The sequence below is a fragment of the Scyliorhinus torazame genome, chromosome 21 (genome assembly GCF_047496885.1).
Source record: "Scyliorhinus torazame isolate Kashiwa2021f chromosome 21, sScyTor2.1, whole genome shotgun sequence".
NCBI lineage: Eukaryota > Metazoa > Chordata > Chondrichthyes > Carcharhiniformes > Scyliorhinidae > Scyliorhinus > Scyliorhinus torazame.
In genome coordinates, this window is record NC_092727.1 from 86,786,346 (window position 1) to 86,809,567 (window position 23,222).

At 45.0% G+C, this 23,222-nt stretch overlaps 1 protein-coding gene across 4 annotated transcripts in view; it reads right to left on the reverse strand.

Moving 5' to 3' along the window:
• The window catches only part of LOC140398388 (rho GTPase-activating protein 27-like), a 394,188-nt gene that overhangs the window by 105,673 nt on the left and 265,293 nt on the right, over positions 1 to 23,222 (reverse strand). Inside the window, exon 1 of one of the 4 annotated variants that reach the window (XM_072487022.1) lies at positions 19,463 to 19,555. The exons of the other annotated variants lie outside the window; for them this stretch is intronic. Within the exon in view, the coding sequence (XP_072343123.1) occupies positions 19,463 to 19,540 (78 nt within the window). The 5' untranslated portion in view covers positions 19,541 to 19,555. Of the gene's footprint in view, positions 1 to 19,462; positions 19,556 to 23,222 lie in introns of those variants that run through there. 4 annotated transcript variants of the gene reach the window in all.

Below are 23,222 nucleotides of genomic sequence, written 5' to 3' on the forward strand. Positions count from 1 at the left end.
GGGCAGGATCCAGATGTGTATTCACCCACTCTTGGTCATTTTTTTGTTGCTTGGGGAGCTTCAATTTTTTCTTCAGTGAGGAGCTACAAATGCTGGCAAGACCTGTTCCTCAGAGATCAGGGTGCCATTTTTGAAGGCTGCCCTGATCTCAAAGTGAGGTTCAGGGTCTCCACCATACCCTTCACCTATGGACGTTGCGACCCCCCGTTGACATAGGCAACATCCCCAGCCCTTGACCCCAGAGGGACAACCTTTCCCCCACCACTAAATGTCCGGATGACTCCCCCCACACACACACACGACCCAGGCAGGAGTATGACTTGGCCCCACATCCAACCTTCCTCATTGACATCTGGGCATCGCACCCCCCCCCCTCTCTCAAAGTGAACATGCACTACTATAGGGTTGGTGAGGGGCCCCCAGCTTTCAATCTCCCCCTCACTCCCCCACATTTCATAACCCCCTTCACCCCCCACTTTCATTGGAATGGTCCCCTGAGACCCTGCCCCTTGGCAGCACCCCATGGTAGCCTGATAGTGCCCACCTGGCACCCAGGCAATACCAACATGGCACCCCTGCAATGCCGTGTTGGCACTGCTAGGGTGCCTGGGGCACTACCAGGGCACTGCCCTACCCTGTTCCTGTCCACTTGGGGGCTCTAATGGACTCAGAGCCCGCCGCATGACTATCACATCTAGTTTCCGTTTTTGGAGACCAGTACTAATTTGGGAGGCCTTGCCAGCGGGGCCGGTAAATCCCAGGAGCCAGGAGACTGTGACCTCAAATGGGCTGTGCTTATTTAAATGAACTTAATGGTTCATTTAAATATGCTAATCGCATTGGGTGTAGCAGGTGGGGTGCATTGCATGCCTTTTGGCACCAGGCGCAAAACCCATTTTTGGCCTCTCCTACTATGCATCTGTAGTAACAGGATCAGCGCTGGGCACAACGCAGTGGGAAATCGCACCCTTAAGGTGGGTTAAAAGTTTGCACCACAGTAAAATGTATTCTTCAATTGTGGTTCACGTATATGTAGTACAGAGACGAGAGAACTTTATTTTGTAATTGCCTTCTACCTCCCAACAATCCATTTTCATACTTTTTTCAGCCGACTAAGACAAATGACCAATTTAGCTAATTGACAACCCCTGTGCCCAAGACAATAAATTAATCAATATCCACCGCCTGTTAACCTTAACAATATGATTGACATAAAAATAGCAGCCCGTGGTCGCCCAGCGATTTTTAAGAATTTGCTGGTTTGCGTGTTAATGGCCCAATAAACACATCACAGAGCCTTAAATCCGGCAATTAACAGTGTAAGTGTTTATGTCAACAACGTGATAGTCAATAATGCAATGCCAATCAATCTCTTTGGCCCAGAAACGGAACTCTTTAAACTTTGGAGTCTGAAATAAAAACAGAAAGTGCTGGGAAAACTCACCAGGTCCGGTAGTATCGTTGGAGTGAGAAACCGAGTTAGAGGCTGTGATTTTGCGGCCATCGCAAATAGCGGCATGGGCGCAAAAATCCCATGGGATGCCAAAAACGAGATTCTCGCTGATGAGATCTCAGAACATGATCGTCCCGCCCTTCACCATTGATGTAATGTGGTTTCCACCCAGGAAGGTCAGGAATCTCATTTAAATAAATTTAAGTCTTGATTAGCGGACTGTATTCCCTGCTGTATCACCCCTCCACATTGGGAAATCATCCCTCACCGACATGGTGGGTCTGGCGCAACATGACCCAGGCGAAGAGACCCCACGGAGGGTGCACAGGTAAGCACAGCCCTCGGGGGGGGGGGGGGGGGGGGGGGGGAGGAGGAAGAGAGAGAGAGAGAGAGAGAGAGAGGCAGTACCTAGCGTGCCCCCTGCCTGTGGTGAGGTTTTATGCTTTGATTGGCACATTAAATTGCTGTGAGTTGTGAGCATGCCACTATTTTCCAAGTGGGCCGCATGGTTGCACAAGTGGATAGCACTGTGGCTTCACAGCGCCAAGGTCCCAGGTTCGATTCCCCGCTGGATCACAGTCTGTGCGGAATCTGCACATTCTACCCGTGTCTGCGTGGGTTTCCTCCGGATGCGGTGTCCTCCCACAGTCCAAAGACGTGCAGGTTAGGTGGATTGGCCATGATAAGTTGCTCTTAGTGACCAAAAAGGTTAGGTGGGGTTATGGAGATAGGGTGGAAGTGAGGGCTTAAGTAGGTCAGTGCAGACTCGATGGGCCGAATGGCCTCCTTCTGCACTGTATGTTCTATGTCTGTGATTGTTAGTGCTGGAGGTCAGGTTGCCCTGATGGCACCCAAGTCTCTGGAAAGCCAACATTGCCAATGGGGCCTGTCAAAAAAAACTTCCCCATTAGCGTCGGGGCGTGGAGGACTCCTACAGCATTTGTTTTTTTCTAACCACTGGAAAATGTGGTGAGAAAAGCCAGCAATGTAGCTGGTGTGCTGTGCATTACTTTGCTGGCCTGAGCCAACACTTTTAAAAGAGAACATCCTGCCCAATGTTTCAAGTGCAATATGACTCTTCTTTGGAACTGGAGTGTCGTAGAAATTGTTTAGCCTGTTGAAAAAATGGTTGCGGTTCATGTAGAACAACGATAAGACCATGGGTGAGTTAAAGGGTGGGAGAGATTAAATACCAAAGATGTCATGAAACAAAAGGCAAAGGCAGTGGTAATGGTTGCAGTAAAGTAACAAACCACAGGTCCAAAGTAGGTGCTAATAGCAGAATAAACGTCAGCTCAGTCTGAAAGCAAAAACAAGATTGGTAAAACAAAGGTCAAAATGGAGGGCAGAGTTCATGGTCTGAAGTTGTTGAACTCGATGTTGAGTTCAGAAAGCTGTAAAATGCCTAATTGGAAGATGAGGTGCTGTCCATCAAGCTTGCATGAGGCTTCACTGGAACAATGTAACAGGCCAAGGAGAGAGATGTGAGCGTGAGAGCAAGATGGTGAATTGAAATGGCAATGACAGGAAGGTGGGGGTCATGCGTGCAGACTGAGTGGAGATGTTCTACAAAGCAGAACCAATCACCCAGCCTGCTTTCAACTAAACAAACGCTTGGGAAACAGATTTTCTGGCTCATTCCCTGGGCAATGATTTGACCAAACACATTCAAACTAGCCGGGTTGAATGTCAACAAAGCTGGACAGTTAACTGTTTCATGCTGCATTCTCCATGGCAATACCTCCAACAATCAGAGTCCACTTGCCAACAAATCAGCACTCTTGTCTCATGCAGTATGTACCATTCTTCCCTCATTACAGTTGGTAATTTCTATCGAGCTATCCTGATTAGTACACGATGAAAAGCTTTGACATGACTCTTTTTCTTTTTAAAACAATATTCAAATTCTGTACATCCAAAGGATCATTTCCCATTATTATTGAAACAGGAAAGCTAAACACAGAGATCACTGACAAGACAGTATAATTGCAAGGCAACTGGTAGCAGTCCCAGTCCTGTGATGTGTAACATTTTTATAGGATAATAGTCCTTCTCCTCAGCTGTCTTCTAGGCAACCAGCCCCATTTTATCATTACAGGCATCCAAGGTCCTCAGAATGCCCTTTCTTCAACTTCTCCCTCTTTGAAGTTGGTCTTTCATCAAGTCCCTGCAAATCTCAACCCTCCAACTTCCTCCCAGGTTTCAACTGAAGTGAGCAGGCCCAGCTATCCACACTTCAACTCATTACACTGAAGATACACTGGGCTGTGGCCTGATGCTTGAGGTGGTGGCCCCTGTTGAGTTATAGTCTGCAGGGTGGTCTTTACCTCTCGGGTCTACCCAAATTTCTCCTGGAACCATCTGTTCTGTTAGGGAGGGAGTTCCAAGATGTTGCCCCAGCAACAGTGAAGGCACGGCAATATATTTCCAAGTCAGAATAGTGAATGACTTGAAGAGGATCCTCCAGGTGGTGGGATTCCCAGGTATCTGCTATTCTAGTCCTTCCAGGTGGTAGTGGTTGTGGGTTTGGAAGTTGTTGTCTAAGGAACCTTGGTGAGTTCTTGCAGTGCATGTTGTAGATGGTACACATGGCTGCCACTGTTTGCAATGGTGGAGGGTATGAGATGTTTGTCGAAAGGGGAGCAATCAAGTGGGCTGCATTGTCCTGGATGGCGTCCAGCTTCTTGAGTGTTGTTGGAGCTGCACTCATCCAGGCAAGTGGAGAGTATTCCATTGCATTCCAGAATTGTGCCTTGTAGATGGTGATCAGGCTTTGGTGGGTCAGGAGGTGAGTTGCTCGCTGTAAGATTCCTAGTCTTTGACCTGCCCTCGTAGCCACAGTATTAATGTGGCGAGTCCAGTTTAGTTTCAGATCAATGGCAACCCCCAAGATATTGATTGTGGGAGATTCAGCGATGGTAATGCCATTGAATGTCCAAGGAGCGATGGTTCAATTCTCTCTTGTAGAAGATGATCATTGCCTGGCACTTGTGTGGCGTGAATGTAACTTCTCCTCCTCCTCCACTCTGCTGCAGCCACTTACTCCAGTTTGGAATCCTCATTACCTACTTTGTCATTTAATCTCTCCTGGTTTACACCTATCACAGACCGCAGATGGGATTTTCTGTACAATTTGCCGCGTGTTTCATGGCAGCGGATGCAGCCCATCATTGGCTGGCGGCAAGATCTTCTGGTCCCATCACTGGCAATGGGGTTTGCCGTGAATGCACCCCTCGCCCCGGGAAACCCACGGTGGGGCTGTGCTGATGGTGGGACAGAAAGAACCCGCTGGTGTTAACGGCCGGAAGGTTCCGTCCCTCATCTTTTCTTCTTTCCTTCCCTCATTAACACACTTCTCTAGTTCTACATTTGATCAAAAACTACCTGTTTCCAACAAGCTTGTGTCCTGAAGATAGGTAATTGACCTGAAATATTACTTTGTTTCTTTCTCGAAGGATGCCACCTGATCTGCTCAGTGCTTCCAGCATATTCCACTGTTATTTCATTTCCAATATCTGCAATCTTTTGCTTTTCAAAGTGACGATAGTCTGATGATCAAATGGAAATAAACACCAACAGCTGATGCCCCAAGGATTGAGGGACCTTCTTCAGCAAAAAGGGAAAATATATACTCAGTCACCTCATACCGCTTTCATACCTGTCTTTCTGGAGGCCAAGGAGGCTAAAACATCAGAATGTTTTCAAACTCTAGTTTTTAAGTCATACTTACATTTGCAATATGATAAAATATTTCACCTGCCTCCACTGTGCATAGACTGGCCATGCCATTTCCCAGTAGTGAACAAGTTTCAACAATCCATTCACAGGCTAATTCCTCACAAGAGCATAGGAACAGGAGTAGGCCATTCAGCCAGTCGAGCCTGCTCCACCATTCAATATCATCCTGGCTGATAGGACACTTGAATGCCTTTTACTCACACCATCCCCAAAACCTTTTACATTACTGTTAATCAGAAATCTATCAATCTCCCTTAAACCTGCTCAATGACTGACATGCAGACATGCAGGGACCAACATTCGTTAACTCATTCCCTCGAAACATATTAAATATTGCCCAAGTTAAAATTTATTGATGACTTTGAAGTTTCAGTTTGGACATCTTCAAACCTCCTTCCAAACGATATCAGTTCAGCTCCCTTAGTCCTTACTTCCTCACCCACTCATGCCCATGAACATCTTTGCCGCTGGTCTCCGCATACTTTCAAGGGCAACAATAACCTGCCTGTGGTTAGGCCACCAGAACCACATAATGTTCTCTAGCGGGATCTGAACAATTTCTTTAGGTTTGTACCAGGGCAATGTAATTCAAGATTGGAGCTGTCTTTTCATTAAACAGTATCCGGATGCTAGGCTGCCATTTGTAAATTGAGCCAATAACTCCTGCATCCTTTATTTTTTTTGAATATCACCCGCATATTCAGTCTGTACCATCCACACAAATTACCTGACACTTTATGCATGGAACTTCTAAACTGGTCCAAGTATTTAACAAATCTAAATAGCTTTTAATCCAACCGTATTATTTCTTAATATTTCTCTGCCGCTTTTCTTTTAAGCTTTGGATTTTTTTGAAACAGCACTCTTACAGTCAGTATAAAATATGATTTTCAAGAATATGATTCCAAAGTGAGTCTCCCACTCGGACCACTTTCTAGTCTGAAACATTCTTATTTAGAACTTCCATCTGTTTCCTGTTATTATGTCAAATATTATCTATCTTGAGCCATGCTTCGCCCATCACTGACCGTGCATTAGCAAACTTAAAATATGTCCCCCCCTAATTCCATAGCACAAACTGCGGTTTCCTGTTAACTCAGGGATAACCCAGATCCGCTTTGTGTTGCCTCTGACCTCTCCCACACACATTGGACACAGTGAGGCACAGTGAGGACAACATTTACTTCAAAATTTTTATATCAGCTCCCTTAACATGAGGGCAGAAGAAATCAGTTTTTTTCGAGGAAGAAGTGACCCAGAAGACCATCAGGTGCTGGGGTTTCCAGCAGCTTCAGGCTGGTACGAGCTCAGGATGAAGGGTGCACGTGTTGGCACAATGCAGACAAGAAATTACCTGCATTTCTATGGGACTTTTCATGGCCTCACAAACATTTTACAGCCAGCTAAGTAATTTTGACCATAGGCCGATGGAATCTGCTGGTCTCGCCGACAGCAACCCCTCCGCCACAGATTCCCAGGCGGAGGAGGGTGCGGACAACAGGAAAACCCATTGACAGCGGCAAGACCAGAAGATCCTGGAGCCGATCAATGGCGGGCCACCTTTGCTGCCGCAAAATACACCACGGGGGTGGAAAATCCTGCCCATAGTCTCTGTTGTTAATATCAGAAACAGCAGCCAATGTGCGCACAGAAATCTCATATAAACAGCAGTGTGACAATGACCAGTTCATTTAATTTTATTTTCAGTGATGTTGGTTGAGAGATCAATATTGACCAGGAAACTAGGAAGAATGACCCTGTTCTCCTTCATAATTAGAGGCTGGGGATCACAGAGGAAGGTAAACAAGGCCTCACTTTAATCTTTAATTCAATAACAGTTCAGTACCAGACTATTAGCCTTTCTTTTATGCTTAAGCTTCTAAAGTGGGACTTGAACTTATAACCTTCTGAGTCAGAGGTGAGAGTATTACTGCAGAAGCGCTGATGACACCAGGGTCAAAATGTAACTGGGCAAAAAGTTCCAGACGTTAAGTCATGTACAAAAGATACTTCTGAAACAACACTGCAAAAGTGAAAGTAGAATCAATCTGGTGGGGTTTATTCGTCATACAGAACCTCACAAAAAAATAAGGGGGGGGGGGGGCATGAATCCCACCCCGACGCCGGCTGCCGAATTCTCCGGAGGATTCCGCACCTTCCGGGCGGCCCGATGCCGGAGTGGTTCACGCCACTCCTCGGCGCCGGTACGGCCCGCCCCGCCGGGTAGAGGAGAATCCCGCCCCAGGTTTTCTTTTCCTTCAACAAGTCATTGTAACTAGATATAAAATAACAAAACTCCCATAGCGCTTGCTGGAAAAAAATGTACATGTTCACATTTAACAATGTACGGTACGGTCTCGCTTTTTGAACTTTGGAAACAGTCCCTCTTCATATTTTGTTGTGTCAACTTCAAACTCCAATAGTTCCACAAGCTAAGGTGATGTGGTTTTACTTTCATTCCTCTCCATTTGAGCAAATTGGCATAGAGGATCAATTGCTGTCTTCAGACCAATTGGTTCATTACCTGTTGGCAAGCCTGTTGAATAGTTGCCTATGTCCTTTTTCCATGTTAAAATTTACCATGCCCTTACACATGTCCTTTTTACATGTTACATTCAAAGGCACCTTGGCGACAGTGAAAAAGGATGCAATTCTCCCCAAAAAAGGCAACTGTCAATTTGGGCGGGTTTCGCAGGGCGATTCCTGCCAGGTGTTTGGGCAGGATCCAGATGTGTATTCACCCACTCTTGGTCATTTTTTTGTTGCTTGGGGAGCTTCAATTTTTTCTTCAGTGAGGAGCTACAAATGCTGGCAAGACCTGTTCCTCAGAGATCAGGGTGCCATTTTTGAAGGCTGCCCTGATCTCAAAGTGAGATTCAGGGTCTCCACCATACCCTTCACCTATGGACGTTGCGACCCCCCGTTGACATAGGCAACATCCCCAGCCCTTGACCCCAGAGGGACAACCTTTCCCCCACCACTAAATGTCCGGATGACTCCCCCCACACACACACACGACCCAGGCAGGAGTATGACTTGGCCCCACATCCAACCTTCCTCATTGACATCAGGGCATCGCACCCCCCCCCTCTCTCAAAGTGAACATGCACTACTATAGGGTTGGTGAGGGGCCCCCAGCTTTCAATCTCCCCCTCACTCCCCCACATTTCATAACCCCCTTCACCCCCCACTTTCATTGGAATGGTCCCCTGAGACCCTGCCCCTTGGCAGCACCCCATGGTAGCCTGATAGTGCCCACCTGGCACTGCCCACCTGGCACCCAGGCAATACCAACATGGCACCCTTGCAATGCCGTGTTGGCACTGCTAGGGTGCCTGGGGCACTACCAGGGCACTGCCCTACCCTGTTCCTGTCCACTTGGGGGCTCTAATGGACTCAGAGCCCGCCGCATGACTATCACATCTAGCTTCCGTTTTTGGAGACCAGTACTAATTTGGGAGGCCTTGCCAGCGGGGCCGGTAAATCCCAGGAGCCAGGAGACTGTGACCTCAAATGGGCTGTGCTTATTTAAATGAACTTAATGGTTCATTTAAATATGCTAATCGCATTGGGCGTAGCGGGTGGGGTGCATTGCGTGCCTTTCGGCACCAGGCGCAAAACCCATTTTTGGCCTCTCCTACTATGCATCTGTAGTAACAGGATCAGCGCTGGGCACAACGCAGTGGGAAATCGCACCCTTAAGGTGGGTTAAAAGTTTGCACCACAGTAAAACGTAATCTTCAATTGTGGTTCACGTATATGTAGTACAGAGACGAGAGAACTTTATTTTGTAATTGTCTATGCTCTACTTGATTTGGCTGCACTCTATCAGCTGTCAGCCATGACTCCATGGTAGCACTGTCATCTCTGAATCAGAATCTGACAGGTTCAAGTCTCACTGACAATTGTATGCACTGTTGCGGATAGTCTTGTGGAGAAAATATTACACGGAGGTTCTTTTTGTCCCCTTGTGCAGATATAAAAGAGCCCATGGCACTATTTTCTTTTAAAAATCAGGGTTGTTCCCCTCTATGTCCGGTACAATTTTTATCCCTCAGCCAACATGACTAAATGACAGATTACCTGGCCATTTATCTTATTGCTGTTTCAGGGACTTTACTGTACACATTACCTGACCGGTTCTCTACAGTACGACAGCAATAGACCTTAAGAAAGGAAAATAACACTTTGAAAGTGAACAAACTGGACACAAAATGTCAATTTACTTCAGTGAAGGGTGAAAATTCAAGATCCTTCCTTCTGCTGAATAATCAGCTGAACCTTTGAAAACCACTGGAGTTATATGGAAATGTATTTAGCAGTGATGCAGGAACAACCAGGTTGCAAATATCTACGTTTTACCTATTGAGAAAATATAGGAAATATAGGTTTTCTTTGGGAAAAGGAAGCATAGCTTAATCCTAAAATACTGGCAGAAAGTGTGACCAGCAGACTCCATAAGTGCTCCACAATGCTCAGGTGAAGGTTAGTCTGCCTCACGGTCAAGTCTGAGTTTTTAATCTCTTTTGATGTTCAGGTAGATTTTCCAAAACAGGATCCCAGTGGATATTTTTTTCTATCTATCTTCAGCCACTATGGTCACTTAGTAGAAAGCCATCACTGCCCAAACGGAGATCAGTTAACTCAACACAGGCCAGATTTAGCTTGTTAGCTTCCTGGAGTAAAATTTAGTTTGAGTATTTTGGGCAGCACGGTAGCATTTTGGATAGCACAATTGCTTCAGAGCTCCAGGGTCCCAGGTTAGATTCCGGCTTGGGTCACTGTGCGGAGTCTGCACATCCTCCCCGTGTGTGCGTGGGTTTCCTCCGGGTGCTCCGGTTTCCTCCCACAGTCCAAAGATGTGCAGGTTAGGTGGATTGGCCATGATAAATTGCCCTTAGTGTCCAAAATTGCCCTTAGTGTTGGGTGGGGTTACTGGGTTATGGAGATAGGGTGGAGGTGTGGACCTTGGGTAGGGTGCTCTTTCCAAGAGCTGGTGCAGACTCGATGGGCCGAATGGCCTCCTTCTGCACTGTAAATTCTATGAATAAAAAATTCTATCTGTTAATTGCTGAACTGATTGCCTATCTAAATACACAGGGTGGTGCCTGTACCACAATAAGCATGAAGCAAATGAGCTTCACTTGTATAATTTGGTAATCCCTCAGAGACGCAGAGAGATTTTCACTATTCTTTACCATATATACAATTCATCCTGCTGCCTTCAATTTTGGTATCATGATGGATAATAAACAGCAGGCTCTTTTAATAGATCACATCACTTGAGCTGTTTGCTACTCCATGTTAAGGAAAATCATGTACTCCAAATTGATTAAAATATGTTCTCAAAATGTCTTAGCATGGCCTCTAACCATATCAAAGTGTTTTTAATTCAGTGGAAGCACTCACATCCAAGTCCCACTCCAGAGACTTGGGTGCATAATCCAGGCTGCTGCAGGCTGGCACTCCACTGTATTGTTAAAGGACTGGTACTCCTTTCAGACAAGGCATTAAACTGAGGCTTCATCTGCCTTCTCAGGCGCATGTAAAAGATTTAATGGTGCTATTTTGAGCGAGGAAACGTGTTCTCCCCAACAGGGGTTGGTTTAGCACAATGGGCTAAATAGCTGGCTTGCAATGCAGAATAATGCCAGCAGCGCAGATTCAATTCCCGTACCGGCCTCCCCGAACAGGTGGCGGAATGTGGCGACTAGGGGCTTTTCACAGTAACTTCATTGAAGCCTACTTGTGACAATAAGCGATTATTATTATTTAATCCTCGACCAATTATTGCTGCATCAAATTGACTGGCTTATATTTTACATTTACAACAGTGAATAAACTTCAAAAGTACTTAATTTGTTGCAAACTGCTTTGGGATATTGTGAGGCCACGAAAGGCACTACATAAATGCAAGTCGTCCCTTTTCTCAAAATGCTTCATCTACTGAATTCATTTTGGGGCCAGTGACTTTCTGACCAAACAGCTGCATTAACACCGATCTTTACTTAGTTTATTTAAACTACTCAATCCAGGTTCTTTATCCTAGCACCAAAATTACATGCCCATGCAGGAAATATTAGCATACATAGTTGGTTGGGGAGAACCGTTGGAGAATTAACATCAGTAAAGCTTTTGCTCTGCCTCTCTCCCGTTCCATAGTTTACCTAGAACTCCTAAAAATTAAAGTACATTGATGTCCCTCACCTGACTGGGCATAAACGTACACTTGAAGTAACAGCTGAAATAGATGAGCTACATATGGCAAAAGAGAAAGAAAATTAAGGAAATTAAAAGGCATAGGTGCAAGAGGGAGCAAACCCTGTTTCATTGCAATCAAGCAACACTGAACTTCAATACAATTTGAAAGGAAATGCGCTTCTGGCAAGTCCATTCAAAATAGACCGTTTGCATATCAAGAATCAAACACGATGCTTAAAAAAGAATCAACTGGTATACGGATCATTTTAGAACCTATGCACGATGTGTGCCTGTGTGAGTAGTGCTGCATTAATTTTAACACAGTGCCTTGTCTGCAGGAGTATAATTGCAACCAAAGTGGGAGCCAACCTGTACCAAATACTCGCCCCTTTGATTGTTTCTTATTTTGTATAACATACTGAAGCAAGAGTTATTTTTGCCACTTGTTAAGTCACACAAACAACTTGGTGTCACATCAGGGTGACTTACACAGGTACCCAGAACCTGTTACTGAAGAGTAGTAATTGGTATAAGGTGGCACAGGACTGCCACAGTATGGATCTGCACAGCAGAGGGTACAGTCCACCTGTCCCACCAGCAGACTTGATAAAGTGAGTGTTCATGAAATGAATATAGAAGATGTATGGGTTATGTTCTTTTACCACAAAAGAAAACACAGCTCCAGAAGCCAAGGTCGATAATGCAGGTTAGATAAATTCCAAAATAGACTTGTTGAAACCAAGCTTAGGTTTTAGCAGCCTATAAGATTATAGGAGAAATTGAAGATTTGGGGAAATAAGAAACTCTACAGTCGTCAGTCATATAGACCCCAAGTTCTGGAATTGCCTCCTCAAACCTCTCCACCTCTCTCACCTCCTTGACGCTTTATTTAAAACCTCCTTTCTGACCCAGCATCCGGTCACCTGTTTCATTCTTGGATTGGGGACAACGCTTCATCTCATAATGTTCTTTGTAGTGTTTTACTATGTTAGAGGTGCTACATAAATGCAAGCACTTGTTGTTTTCTACATTGTGTACTTATACATTCACACAGTCTTCAAATGCACCCCACAGGCTATTTTAGAAGGATTGGATCAAATTTCACAACTGATTCCAACAAAAGCAGGTGCATGATATAAATGAACTACAGTTTTAACACTAGTAAACAGATAGCCTGTTTGTGTCATCGTGTCATAAAATGTGAGTATTTAGACATTGAGCTAGCCCAACTGCATAGCAAACTGGTTAATGGTCCAATGGTGTAATGATGTCTTTTCATAAGTGGGTCACTGACATTTTTTTTTATTCTAAAATAATCTCCCGGTGGATACAAATCACGTTGGGCTTTGAGTTAATGAACTGACTGCTTCAGTTAAAGTGAGACATGCAGATATCAGCCATAGATGAAGCAAACTGACAGAAGGAATGTAAATGCTGAAATGTTGGTCTGTGAACGACATGCAATTTGCCCCTGAAAAGAGAACAGAGGGCCAGTGCAGTGATGGGCTGAGGAGAAAACACTTATTTGGGATGCAGGTTTGGATGGGAATATTTTTACTGTTGGTGCTGCAGAGTTCATCAAACGAAGGGGAAAGAAATGGTGCCAATAAAGTCAAATCCAAACACATGAGCATGTACAAAATATACCTCATTTAAATTACCAGAAGGGATGCAAGTAATCCAATGGCATGATTCAAAGTTCTCCTGGCTAACATGTATTCTAAAACCAATGTCACTGAAAGGCAGATTGATCATTTATCTCATTGTTGTTTGTGGGAGATTGCTGAATGCATGTAGGTTGTTGCATTTCTTTCTATAACAACCTTCACAATAGCACAAAAGTACTCATTTGTTTGTGAATTGCTTTGCGATGCCTTAAAGGAAGAGGAAAGCAAGTTTTCCCATTATTTCTATAAACTTCACATGGTCCCGAGAATAATAAAGAACAGATCGTTAAAAAGTATAATCAACAATAATGAACCCACATCTGAACAAAACAATCACATTCTAGTGAAAAGTCAATTGTCCAGAAAGACCAGTTGTTCCCCAGTACACAAATGCCGGAATTCTCTGGCTGTTCGCTGGCGGCGGAATTCTCTGGTCCTACCGGCATCGCGCCCCCAACCGCGATTTCCCGGGCAGCGTGGGGTGGCTTGAATGAGAAATCCCATTGACAGCGGCGGGAGCAGGGAATCCCACCGCCAGTGAATGGCGCGCCCCGCCTCCTGCCACCAAAAAACACGGGGCTGGGAAGCCGGAGAATCCCACCCAAAATGTACATTCTCACTCTCAATTTCAGAAAACCCCTGATTGATTATCATTTGGAATTAATTGGTAAATGGGTTCTTTAAAGAAAATTGCCAAAAACATAAAACTTGAGTGGTATGGCATCAAACGCCCATGATTCTGAAGATATCTGAAACTATTGCAACTTCATTCTCACCGCTATCTTTGTCATCAGAACAAATTTGTTTATCATCCATTTTATATTTACTGCACTAGTGACAGAGTGACAACAAACAACAGATACCTTTGAAAGAATGGCACAACTCAATAACGCTCAGGATAAAGCTATGCCTTACTTTACTAATCACCCTCAGCAGACTTGCTGTGTCGCTGAACTAATTCACAGCCTTACCGGGTTCAGATCGTTGACAGAGTTTGCGACTGAGCTCGTTCCCTTCTCATCCTATAGCTTTCCAGAATAGTGACCAATATCGTACCTTCCCTGCCACAATCAGTTCATGGAACTCTTTCTGGCGCTCATCTGCAGTTTTGAGGGTACAAGTGACGATGCCACGTCTCTCCATATGACACAGGAGACATGCTTCAGAAACATCCTCCCATGGGTACCCAGCCATCTTGCTTTCTCTCTGCATCTTGTTCAGGGGAATCTGAACGTTTATTTCAGTAAAATATATTATTTCAGCCTCCGTTCAATTCTCTGCTTCCTCCTTTGGGTGTCTCTGCCCAAGTTCTTCAAATTAAAATTCTACTTGAGCCTTTGGTACATTTAATTATAAGTACAACAAGCTCAAGTGCTGAATCTTCAGCCATTTCAAAAAGGTCTCCCGTATGAAATTCCAGCCCCTTCTTCAACACGGTATTCCTTAAAAAATTTTTTTTAGAGTACCCAATTAATTTTTTCCAATTAAGGAGCAATTTAGCATGACCAATCTACCTAGTCTTTGGGTTGTGGGGGCGCAACCCATGCAAACACGGAGAGAATGTGCAAACTCCACACGGACAGTGACCCAGAGCTGGAATCGAACCTGGGAACTTGGTGTCGTGAGACAGCAGTGCTAACCACTGCGCCACCTCCAAAACGGTATTCGTGAGTTGCATGGGAGTAACATTAACAAATCCCTGGTGGATATCAAGTTAACTAACTCAGCATTCTCTGTCAAATAATGAGTGTAAATCATTTATGGTTTATCAGAAACAGTTTTTAAAAATTAATTTACAGGATGTGGGCATCGCTGGCTGGGCCAACATTTATTGCCCATCCTTAATTATCCTTGACCGAATGACTTGCAAGGCCATTTCAGGGGGCATTTAAGAGTCAACCACATTACTGTGGGTCTGGTGTCATATGTAGGCCAGACCAGGTAAGGACGGCAGATTTCCTTCCCTTAGGAACATTAGTGAACCAGATGTTTTTTTTCTGCCAATCGACAATGATTTCATGGACATCATTAGGCCATTTAATTCTAGATTTTTAAAATTGAATTCAACTTTCGCCATCTGCCATGGTGGGATTCAAGCATTACCCTGTGTCTCAGAATTACTAGTCCAGCGACAATACCATTACCCCAACGCCTCCCCTCAGCATGGTGAAGAAATGATGGAGCTCTGCACAATAAGTTCCCATGGTTCATGATGTGGAGAAATCAAAGACACAGATGTGTCTCGTCACTCGGTGGGTTGGAGTGTTCAAGGTTGGCTACCCAGCAAGACATGCTTTTGATTTTAAACTTTGAACCAAAGGCTAGTGAGGAATAACTGTAATGATTACAGCAAATTATATTTGGGTAGCCCATGCAATGTGACTGTACAGTGTGGTGAGTACTTAGTGAGAACGATTGATGCAATGGTGAAGGGGAAGGTTTTCAGAGACTCAAAGCTAAGAACAAGCATCTTTAAGTCAGTGGGGAGGCAGTAGAGTTTGGTAAGAACAAGGATAATTGGCTATAGTCAAGCCAGCTTTAGGTGGAAGACGTTATAGCTTTTCTAATTCTTAACGTGGATCAGGCAATTGGAGAGGACAGCAAAGGCCCAGGGACCAATGGAAAAATTTAGAAAGCAGTGTCGTGCATCGTTAGATAGAGAGAGGTTTACCCCCTCTTCTACATGTTGGTACCAAGAGCAAACCTAGAAAGAAGAAAGAAGAGGGAGCAAGGGGTAGAGATCTGGGCAACACCAGAGGTGTCTGATCAGACATGGAAAGAGAAATCATGTGAGGAGATAATGGAATGTCCAAATTTGACAGAAGAGAGTAGTATCATTATACAGCAGTACCATAGAAGCTGTACTTGGAGAGGCACTCTTCAAACAGTTCTGTAATGGTAAGCCTTGTAGTGTTGTTTGAATATCTCCAGAAATAACAGAATTGTGCAAGAACCCCCAACTCCCTGATAATGTATCTTCAGGTACTGCCCAGTGCGCAGTGTACTCCGACATGAGACAGTGATAATTTGGTACAACTCAAGATAGAAAACTCAATAGTCTGTCATTCATTACACGTGACACCTGTTAAACTGTAAATGTATCTCAATCAAAATACTGGCCTTTCGACAAAGTTTTTGACATATCCTATGAGAAGAATTTTTTTTTTCTTTGCTCACATTGCGCAGACAGTACCCGCTGTGCTTTGCCAGAACTATGTTTTCTGCAGTAGATATTGGTCCATTTAACCCACCCCTCCATCAGTTTCCTGACTGTGATTCTGGAATGGCGCCATATCCCCACTTCTGTAGAAGAAGGAACGGTACATTAAGGATTGAACTCTGTTAATGCATGTTGTTAATCATGGAGCGGGTCATTATAGTTGCAACACCAAGGTTATGTACACAGGCCTTCCAACAACACAAGAGTTGAATCAACTTCTCAGTAAACTATTGTCAGCCTATGTCCAGGGGATAAAGACTTGGGGGCGAAGTTAGCAGAAGGAACCTATACTAAGGGTTACCTTGGGACTAAGTATAGTACTGTCCACAAGACACCAGACCCAGAGCTTAAGTAAAGCTAGGTAGCGACATGGAAGGACATGTCAGGGACTCCTCTCCAGATCTGTACCCTCTACTGTAAATATGTGCATAGTTCAGTAATGTTAATAAATATTTCTTGGTAACTTCTACAAGGTTGCTTAATGGTGTTGAAACAATACATGCCATGGGTAGCCACAACCATCAAAATACTTTCTCTGATTATTCACCTAGTCCTTTTTTTTTTTTTTTTTTTAATAAATGTTTTATTGAAAATTTTTTCCCAAACAACAATTTTTCCCCTCTTACAAAGCAAACGCAACAATAACAATACAGAAATTTTAAACAATACACAAGTAACAAAACCCCTTTATCTTTGACCTAAACTAAACCCCCCCCCCCCCCCCTCCCCCTGGGTTGCTGCTGCTGGTCATCTGTCTTCCCTCTAACGTTCCCCTAGGTAGTCGAGAAATGGCTGCCACCGCCTGGTGAACCCTTGAGCCGATCCTCTCAGGGCAAACTTTATCTGCTCCAGTTTAATGAACCCCGCCATATCATTTACCCAGGCCTCCAGTCCGGGGGGTTTCGCCTCCTTCCACATGAGTAGGATCCTGCGCCGGGCTACTAGGGACGCAAAGGCCACAACGTCGGCCTCTTTCGCCTCCTGCACTCCCGGCTCTTCCGCAACTCCAAATAGAGCTAACCCCCAGCCTGGTTTGACCCGGGCCTTCACCACCCGCGAAATCACTCCCGTCACTCCCTTCCAATACCCTTCCAGTGCCGGGCATGCCCAAAACATATGTGCGTGGTTTGCCGGGCTCCCGCCACACCTCCCACATTTGTCCTCCACTCCAAAGAACCTGCTCAATCTTGCTCCCGTTATGTGTGCTCTATGTAGCTACCTAGTCCTTTTTGTAGATATACTGCAGTGAGACAGGAGAGTGTCAGCTGAACCCTCGATAGAAAGCCTCCACTGCCTCACTCTCATCCACCAGATCTGCAACTAAGACCAGGATTTTCTGGTTCCCCTAACAGCGGGTAACATCATAGGCAGGACAGATGGAGAGTGATCAACAGTCCCGCCCATGCCGATGCTCACCACTGGAGGTACCGGAAAATCCTGTCCAAAGATTCCCAATCTTCCTGCGTAGGTCATCCAGGAGTTTCCTGGAATCAGGCTTCCTATTTCGAGCGCCATTTCCAGCAGCCAGAAGATGCGTAATTTCAATTTCCCACCACAATGTGCTCATATGGATACCAGACACCAATGTGAATTGCTGTGAATAATGACTGACTGATGGCCTGCTGCTGGCCATCCAAAAGAGGTTAAATCGAATTATCTTTAAACCAAATCATTTCCGTCCTTTCCCATGCATTCATTTTCAATGGCAATGGACATCATTTTATTCCTTTCACTCAGCAGTTCATTCCCTTTAGGTTTGCCCGCCAAACCAATTTATCAGCTTTCTTTCTGGAAGCTGGTGCAACTTACTGTGATGATATGCATAAGCAATCTTGTATATAATAATGTATACAACCTCCGACCACTAGGTGGCAGTGAAAACCTACCACGTGACTGTGTCTAGGGGAGTTGGGAGTAAGTCGTGTTGACGGCCAGATGTATTTTGCAGTAGCTAGATTAATTAGTTAGTGTTAGTAGTTTGTATTATATTTATTCCAGTTATCTTTACCACGCGTTTGTTTTATAATAAATTATTTGAACTAGATGTTCTGCAGTATATCATTAATACCGGTCAGTCTACAGAACATGACACTTACATCCGTTGGTGTAAATTAATTGATAGCTGATGACCAGCGCTCATCATGCTACACATGTTGCTAAACCAGTAAAGTCAAGGAAGGCTCAGCCAGAAAAGACATTGGGTGTCAGTCATGGCTCAGTTGGTAGCACTCTCCCTGAGTCAGAAGGTTATGGGTTTAAGTCCATTCCAGGGCACAAAAATCAAGGCTGACACTCCAGTGTAGCTCTGAGGGAGTGTGGCACTATCAATCGCATCGTCTTTAAGATGCGATGTTAAATTGAGGCCATGTCTGCCTGCTCAAGTGGATAGATCCCATGTCATTTTTGAAGAAGAGCCAAGTGTGCATGGGGGGGGTGGGGTGCTGGGGGGGTTCTCTCCTTGCTGCCTGATCAATATTTATTCCTCAATCCACACCACAAAACAGATTGTCATTGCTGTTTGTGGGAGCTCGCCATGTGCCAATTGGCTGCTGCGTCTCCAACATTACAACAGTGACTCCACTTACGAAGTACCTCACGAGTTGTAAAGTTTCCGTGAAAGGTGCTATTGAAATAGTCCTTCATTTTGCCTTTGGTTATTGTTATTAAGATATATTAAATAGGAGAGTCACCGCACAGCAACTAGCTTAATGGCCTATAGATCAATACCCTCCCAGAGTACGGAAGAGACCAACTGGAGTGGACCAGGTGGAGATGGATCCTGCTCCTTCACACTCAGTCCTAATGCTGTTTGCATAGCGATGCTTCTAATACATGAGAAATGGACGCTGCTCAGTGCAAATTAAAGATTCTATCCCTATTCTAAACTTGCAGAGCAAAACTCACTCTAGCTATGTCTATGAGAGTTTCTTATAAACCGTTTCGGTTTACAAGCCATCACTGCAATAATTGGCTGATGACATTTCCAAAATACTGAAGAATATTTACCTACTGCACAGATGCACAGGAAGACATGGGAGGGGAAAGAAAAGGGAAGCAGCTGCCTGTAAAACAGACAGTGACCAGCGCTTTGAGCGTTTTCAGTTGCAAGCTTTTGCAAGTACGAGCAACCACAAGGGAAACCTAGTGCCAATCGTGCCCCGTTGATGTTCGAGATTCGCTTACCTGTGAATAGGCTCCAAAAGTCGAGTAGTGGTCCATGTTCTTAGAACCTTGAAAGGCCGTGGAAATAACACTGGTCATGTCAACAGAGTCTGATTCCAGGCAGTAAACACCTCACATCGTGGAGCCCATTGCAACACTATAAAAGGAGGTTAACTACCACATCTGACCGTAGCGTCATTTCCTGGCTAGATTTCAGATCAAGGCATAAACAGCAAAACGGAACCTTACTGCTGTCAAGAGTAAAAAGCACACTGAAGTCTGATGCTTCCTGAGTCTATCGTGTTGGTGCGTGGAACAAAAAAGAAACAGAACACTTTGCAACTAATTTGGTACAGCCTCTGGTTTCTGGATTCGTCATGCATCATTGCTCAGCTTACCGCATTCAGCTCATCTTTGTGCACAGGGGATATATTTATAAATGGCACATCAGACAATTCAAGAACCTGTCGGTATTCTGAGATCATTCTTGTGTTTACGAACATATTAACAGTAGAATCACATCCGCCCATATTTATTGACACCAGATACCACTTTCACACTTCATGATGTAAATTTGCTGAACCAACCACATTCAAAACTGCCACCCAAGTGCAGAGAGGCAAAATCATTTGCTTCATTTGAGGGGATGTGAGGAAAACGTTTTTCACCCAGAGGGTAGTGGGAGTCTGGAACTCTCTGCCTGAAAGGGTGGTGGAGGCAGAGACACTCATAACATTTTAAAAGTATTTAGATGCACACTCATGATGCCAAGGCACACAAGGCAAGTGTTGGAAGCTGGGATTAGAACACTTCGGTGTTTTATTTGACTGGCACAGACACGACGGGCCAGAGAGCCTTTTCTGTACTGTCGACCTCTATGACTGATGAATTTCCTTTTGTAAATTAGTCCTTGAGTTTTCATTTTTATATTAAAAGAAACAACCAGCTGGCTGACACACAATCTCAAGCGCTTCTGGATGGACATTCTTTAGACCATAAATACAGCCAACTACTTTAGTCTTCCACCACACCCCCACTCCGCCAGATCTAGCCTATGCGTCCTTGATCTCATGATTCATGATTTATTTTATTTAGCAAATGAAAAACCTCAAAAGTCAAACAACAGCCTCCTCATTTGCTGAGTTTAAGGTGATTAGTCCGCCACGCAGTCCCAGAGGGGTCACTCCTCGGTAATGTGCAGCATGGTTTGGTCTTTCCACACATGCTTACAGGAGTTTTAGTGAGTTCCCAGCAGTGGAGGTTGGCTGGACATTGGCTGTGGCTTTTCCTGGATCTATTTAGCAAGGACCACTCTCTTTTAAAAATTTTTTAGAGTATATCCAATTATTTTTTTCCCAATTAAGGGGCAATTTCGCGTGGCCAATCCACCTACCCTGCACATCTTTGGGTTGTGAGGGTGAGACCCATGCAGACATGGGGAGGGCATGGCCTCGGAGGGAAAACTTTCTTCGCCACAATGAAGGCACTTAAGCGGCCAATTAATGGCCATTATGGGCCATTTCCTGCCCCGCCTTAGTTTTTAGACCACAGTTGCTTCAGATTGTCATGGTGTGATCATCCTCTCCTGCAGCAAATGTGCAAACAAAAGTATTTATCTGAAATATATGTCAGTCTTCCCAACGATTATGTGGATCACTGAGCAACATGGATTGATTTGATCTGGTTTCCTCCTAACTCCACAAGGGCTTCAGGCATCATGCAATAAATGTGCATACACAGAATCCCTACAGCTACATAATGCTGTTAAAAACCACATACTGTTCTGACAGCTTCTCTACCTCCCCCCAGCCTAAGCATCTACTTATAAAACAAAGAACACAAGAGAAAGGAGCAGCAGTAGACCTTATGACCAATCAAACCTGCACCACCATTCAATATGATCATGGCTGATCTTGGGTTTCAACTCCATTTTCCTGCCCATGCCCCATGTCCCTTGATTCCACTGGAGACCAACAATCTATCTCTCCCAGCCTTAAATGTATTCATCAATGGAGCATCCACACCATCTGGGGTAGAGAATGTGGGGTAGAGAATTCCACAAATTCACAACCTTTTAAGTGAAGAAATCTCTCTTCACCCAGTCCTAAATGATTGGTTTCTTATCCTCAAACTAAGAACCTCTAAGTGCCTATTCAAACAAATCCCTTCATAATCTTATATGTTTAATTGGATCATCTCTCATTCTTCTAAACTCCAGAGGAAAGAGGCAAAATTTACTTCAGTCTCACATCATTGAAAAGGTCTCTCACCCCAGGGACCAATCTAGTGAATCTTTGCTATACTATCTCCAATGTAGGTCTATCTGTGCTAACTTTTCCCAATTAGCTCACATTTGCCCAAAATCAAATTCCTGGGACTTCTTTCCTGCTAGCACTGTGGCTGTGCCTACACCAGAGGGACTGCAGAGATTCAAGAATTAAGATAACGGGTGCAATCCAATGGCCACGCTGCACCCGAAAGCAGCTCACTGGGGTACAACATGGTCGCTAAAAGTCAGGAGACCCACTCCCGGGATCTACTTTGTTCACAACGCCTCGCGAGATACAACGCGATCTGGTGACACGTTGCAATGTAAACCCCACCTATTGTGTCTCACTCTATTGTGCAGATTCCCGAGGTACCTGAAACTTTGGGATTCATCCCCTTCACCTCAGAGAAGTGCCATTCAGCACTGGCCCCCACAAACAGGGACCAGACGGAACGGCACTCGTGAGGGTCTCCCCAAGGGATCGGAGCACCCAGCTGCATGCACTTTGGGCAGGGTGGTGTCCTGGCACTGCTAGTCCCACCTGGGCACCCTGGCAGTGCCACCCTGGCAGTCTAGGTGTCACTGTCAACAGGCAAGGGCACTACCGGGGTGCAAGGCTGGTACTGCCAATGCGCCAAGTTGCCATTTTTGCGTGCGCACGATCGGGCCGTGGATGCCCTGCGTGGGTGCTGGGGAGGGGGGGGGGCAGGGGGTGGCCAGGGACCCTCCCACAGTGCAGTAGGGTTGGGGGGGGGGGTGTTTCCGGAGCCTCGGGACGCCATTTAAAAATGGCGTCCAATCTCTTGCTATACTGGGGAGTTCCAGCGAACGGAATTTCCCAGGGTACAAAACCGGGCTTTGTGAGGCTTCTGCCGCATGTTCCCCACTGAGGCTTCTTATACAACATGAGCTGCATTGTACAGTCATGTGTTTTAAGGCGCTGCAAGCTAAACGCGTTCGCTGTGGGACTTTGTTCTCAATTAGTTAAATCGCGCCCGTTCGCCATGGGCAACAAGTACTGGCCTTGCAGTGACACCCACATCCCATGCAAGTATAATTTTTAACAAGTTTATGTGGTGTAGGTAGTTTTTGACCCAGGATATTGTTCCAGGATTTTAACCCAGGAACAGTGGAAGGAAAAGCGATATAGTTCAAAATTAGCCTGATGTTATAGAAATAGCCTTGGCCCAAGATATTGTAAAGTGTGGCCAGGAAACACAAATAAATCAGACTATTTTTGGTCGTACTTAGCCATTAAGTGCTGTTAATTTATTTCAATCCATTTGGCACTGACGAACAATACATCGTGCTGATCTGGGACCACTCCAGTTGCATCACAACCAGTGAGAACCCATAGAATCCCTACAGTGCCGAAGGAAGTCATTTGACCCATCAGGTCTGCACTGACCCACTGAAAGAGCACGCTACCTAGACCCACTCCCCCCGATCTATCCCCGTGACCCCACCTAATCTGCAAATCTCTGGACACTAACTGGCAATTTTAGCATGGTC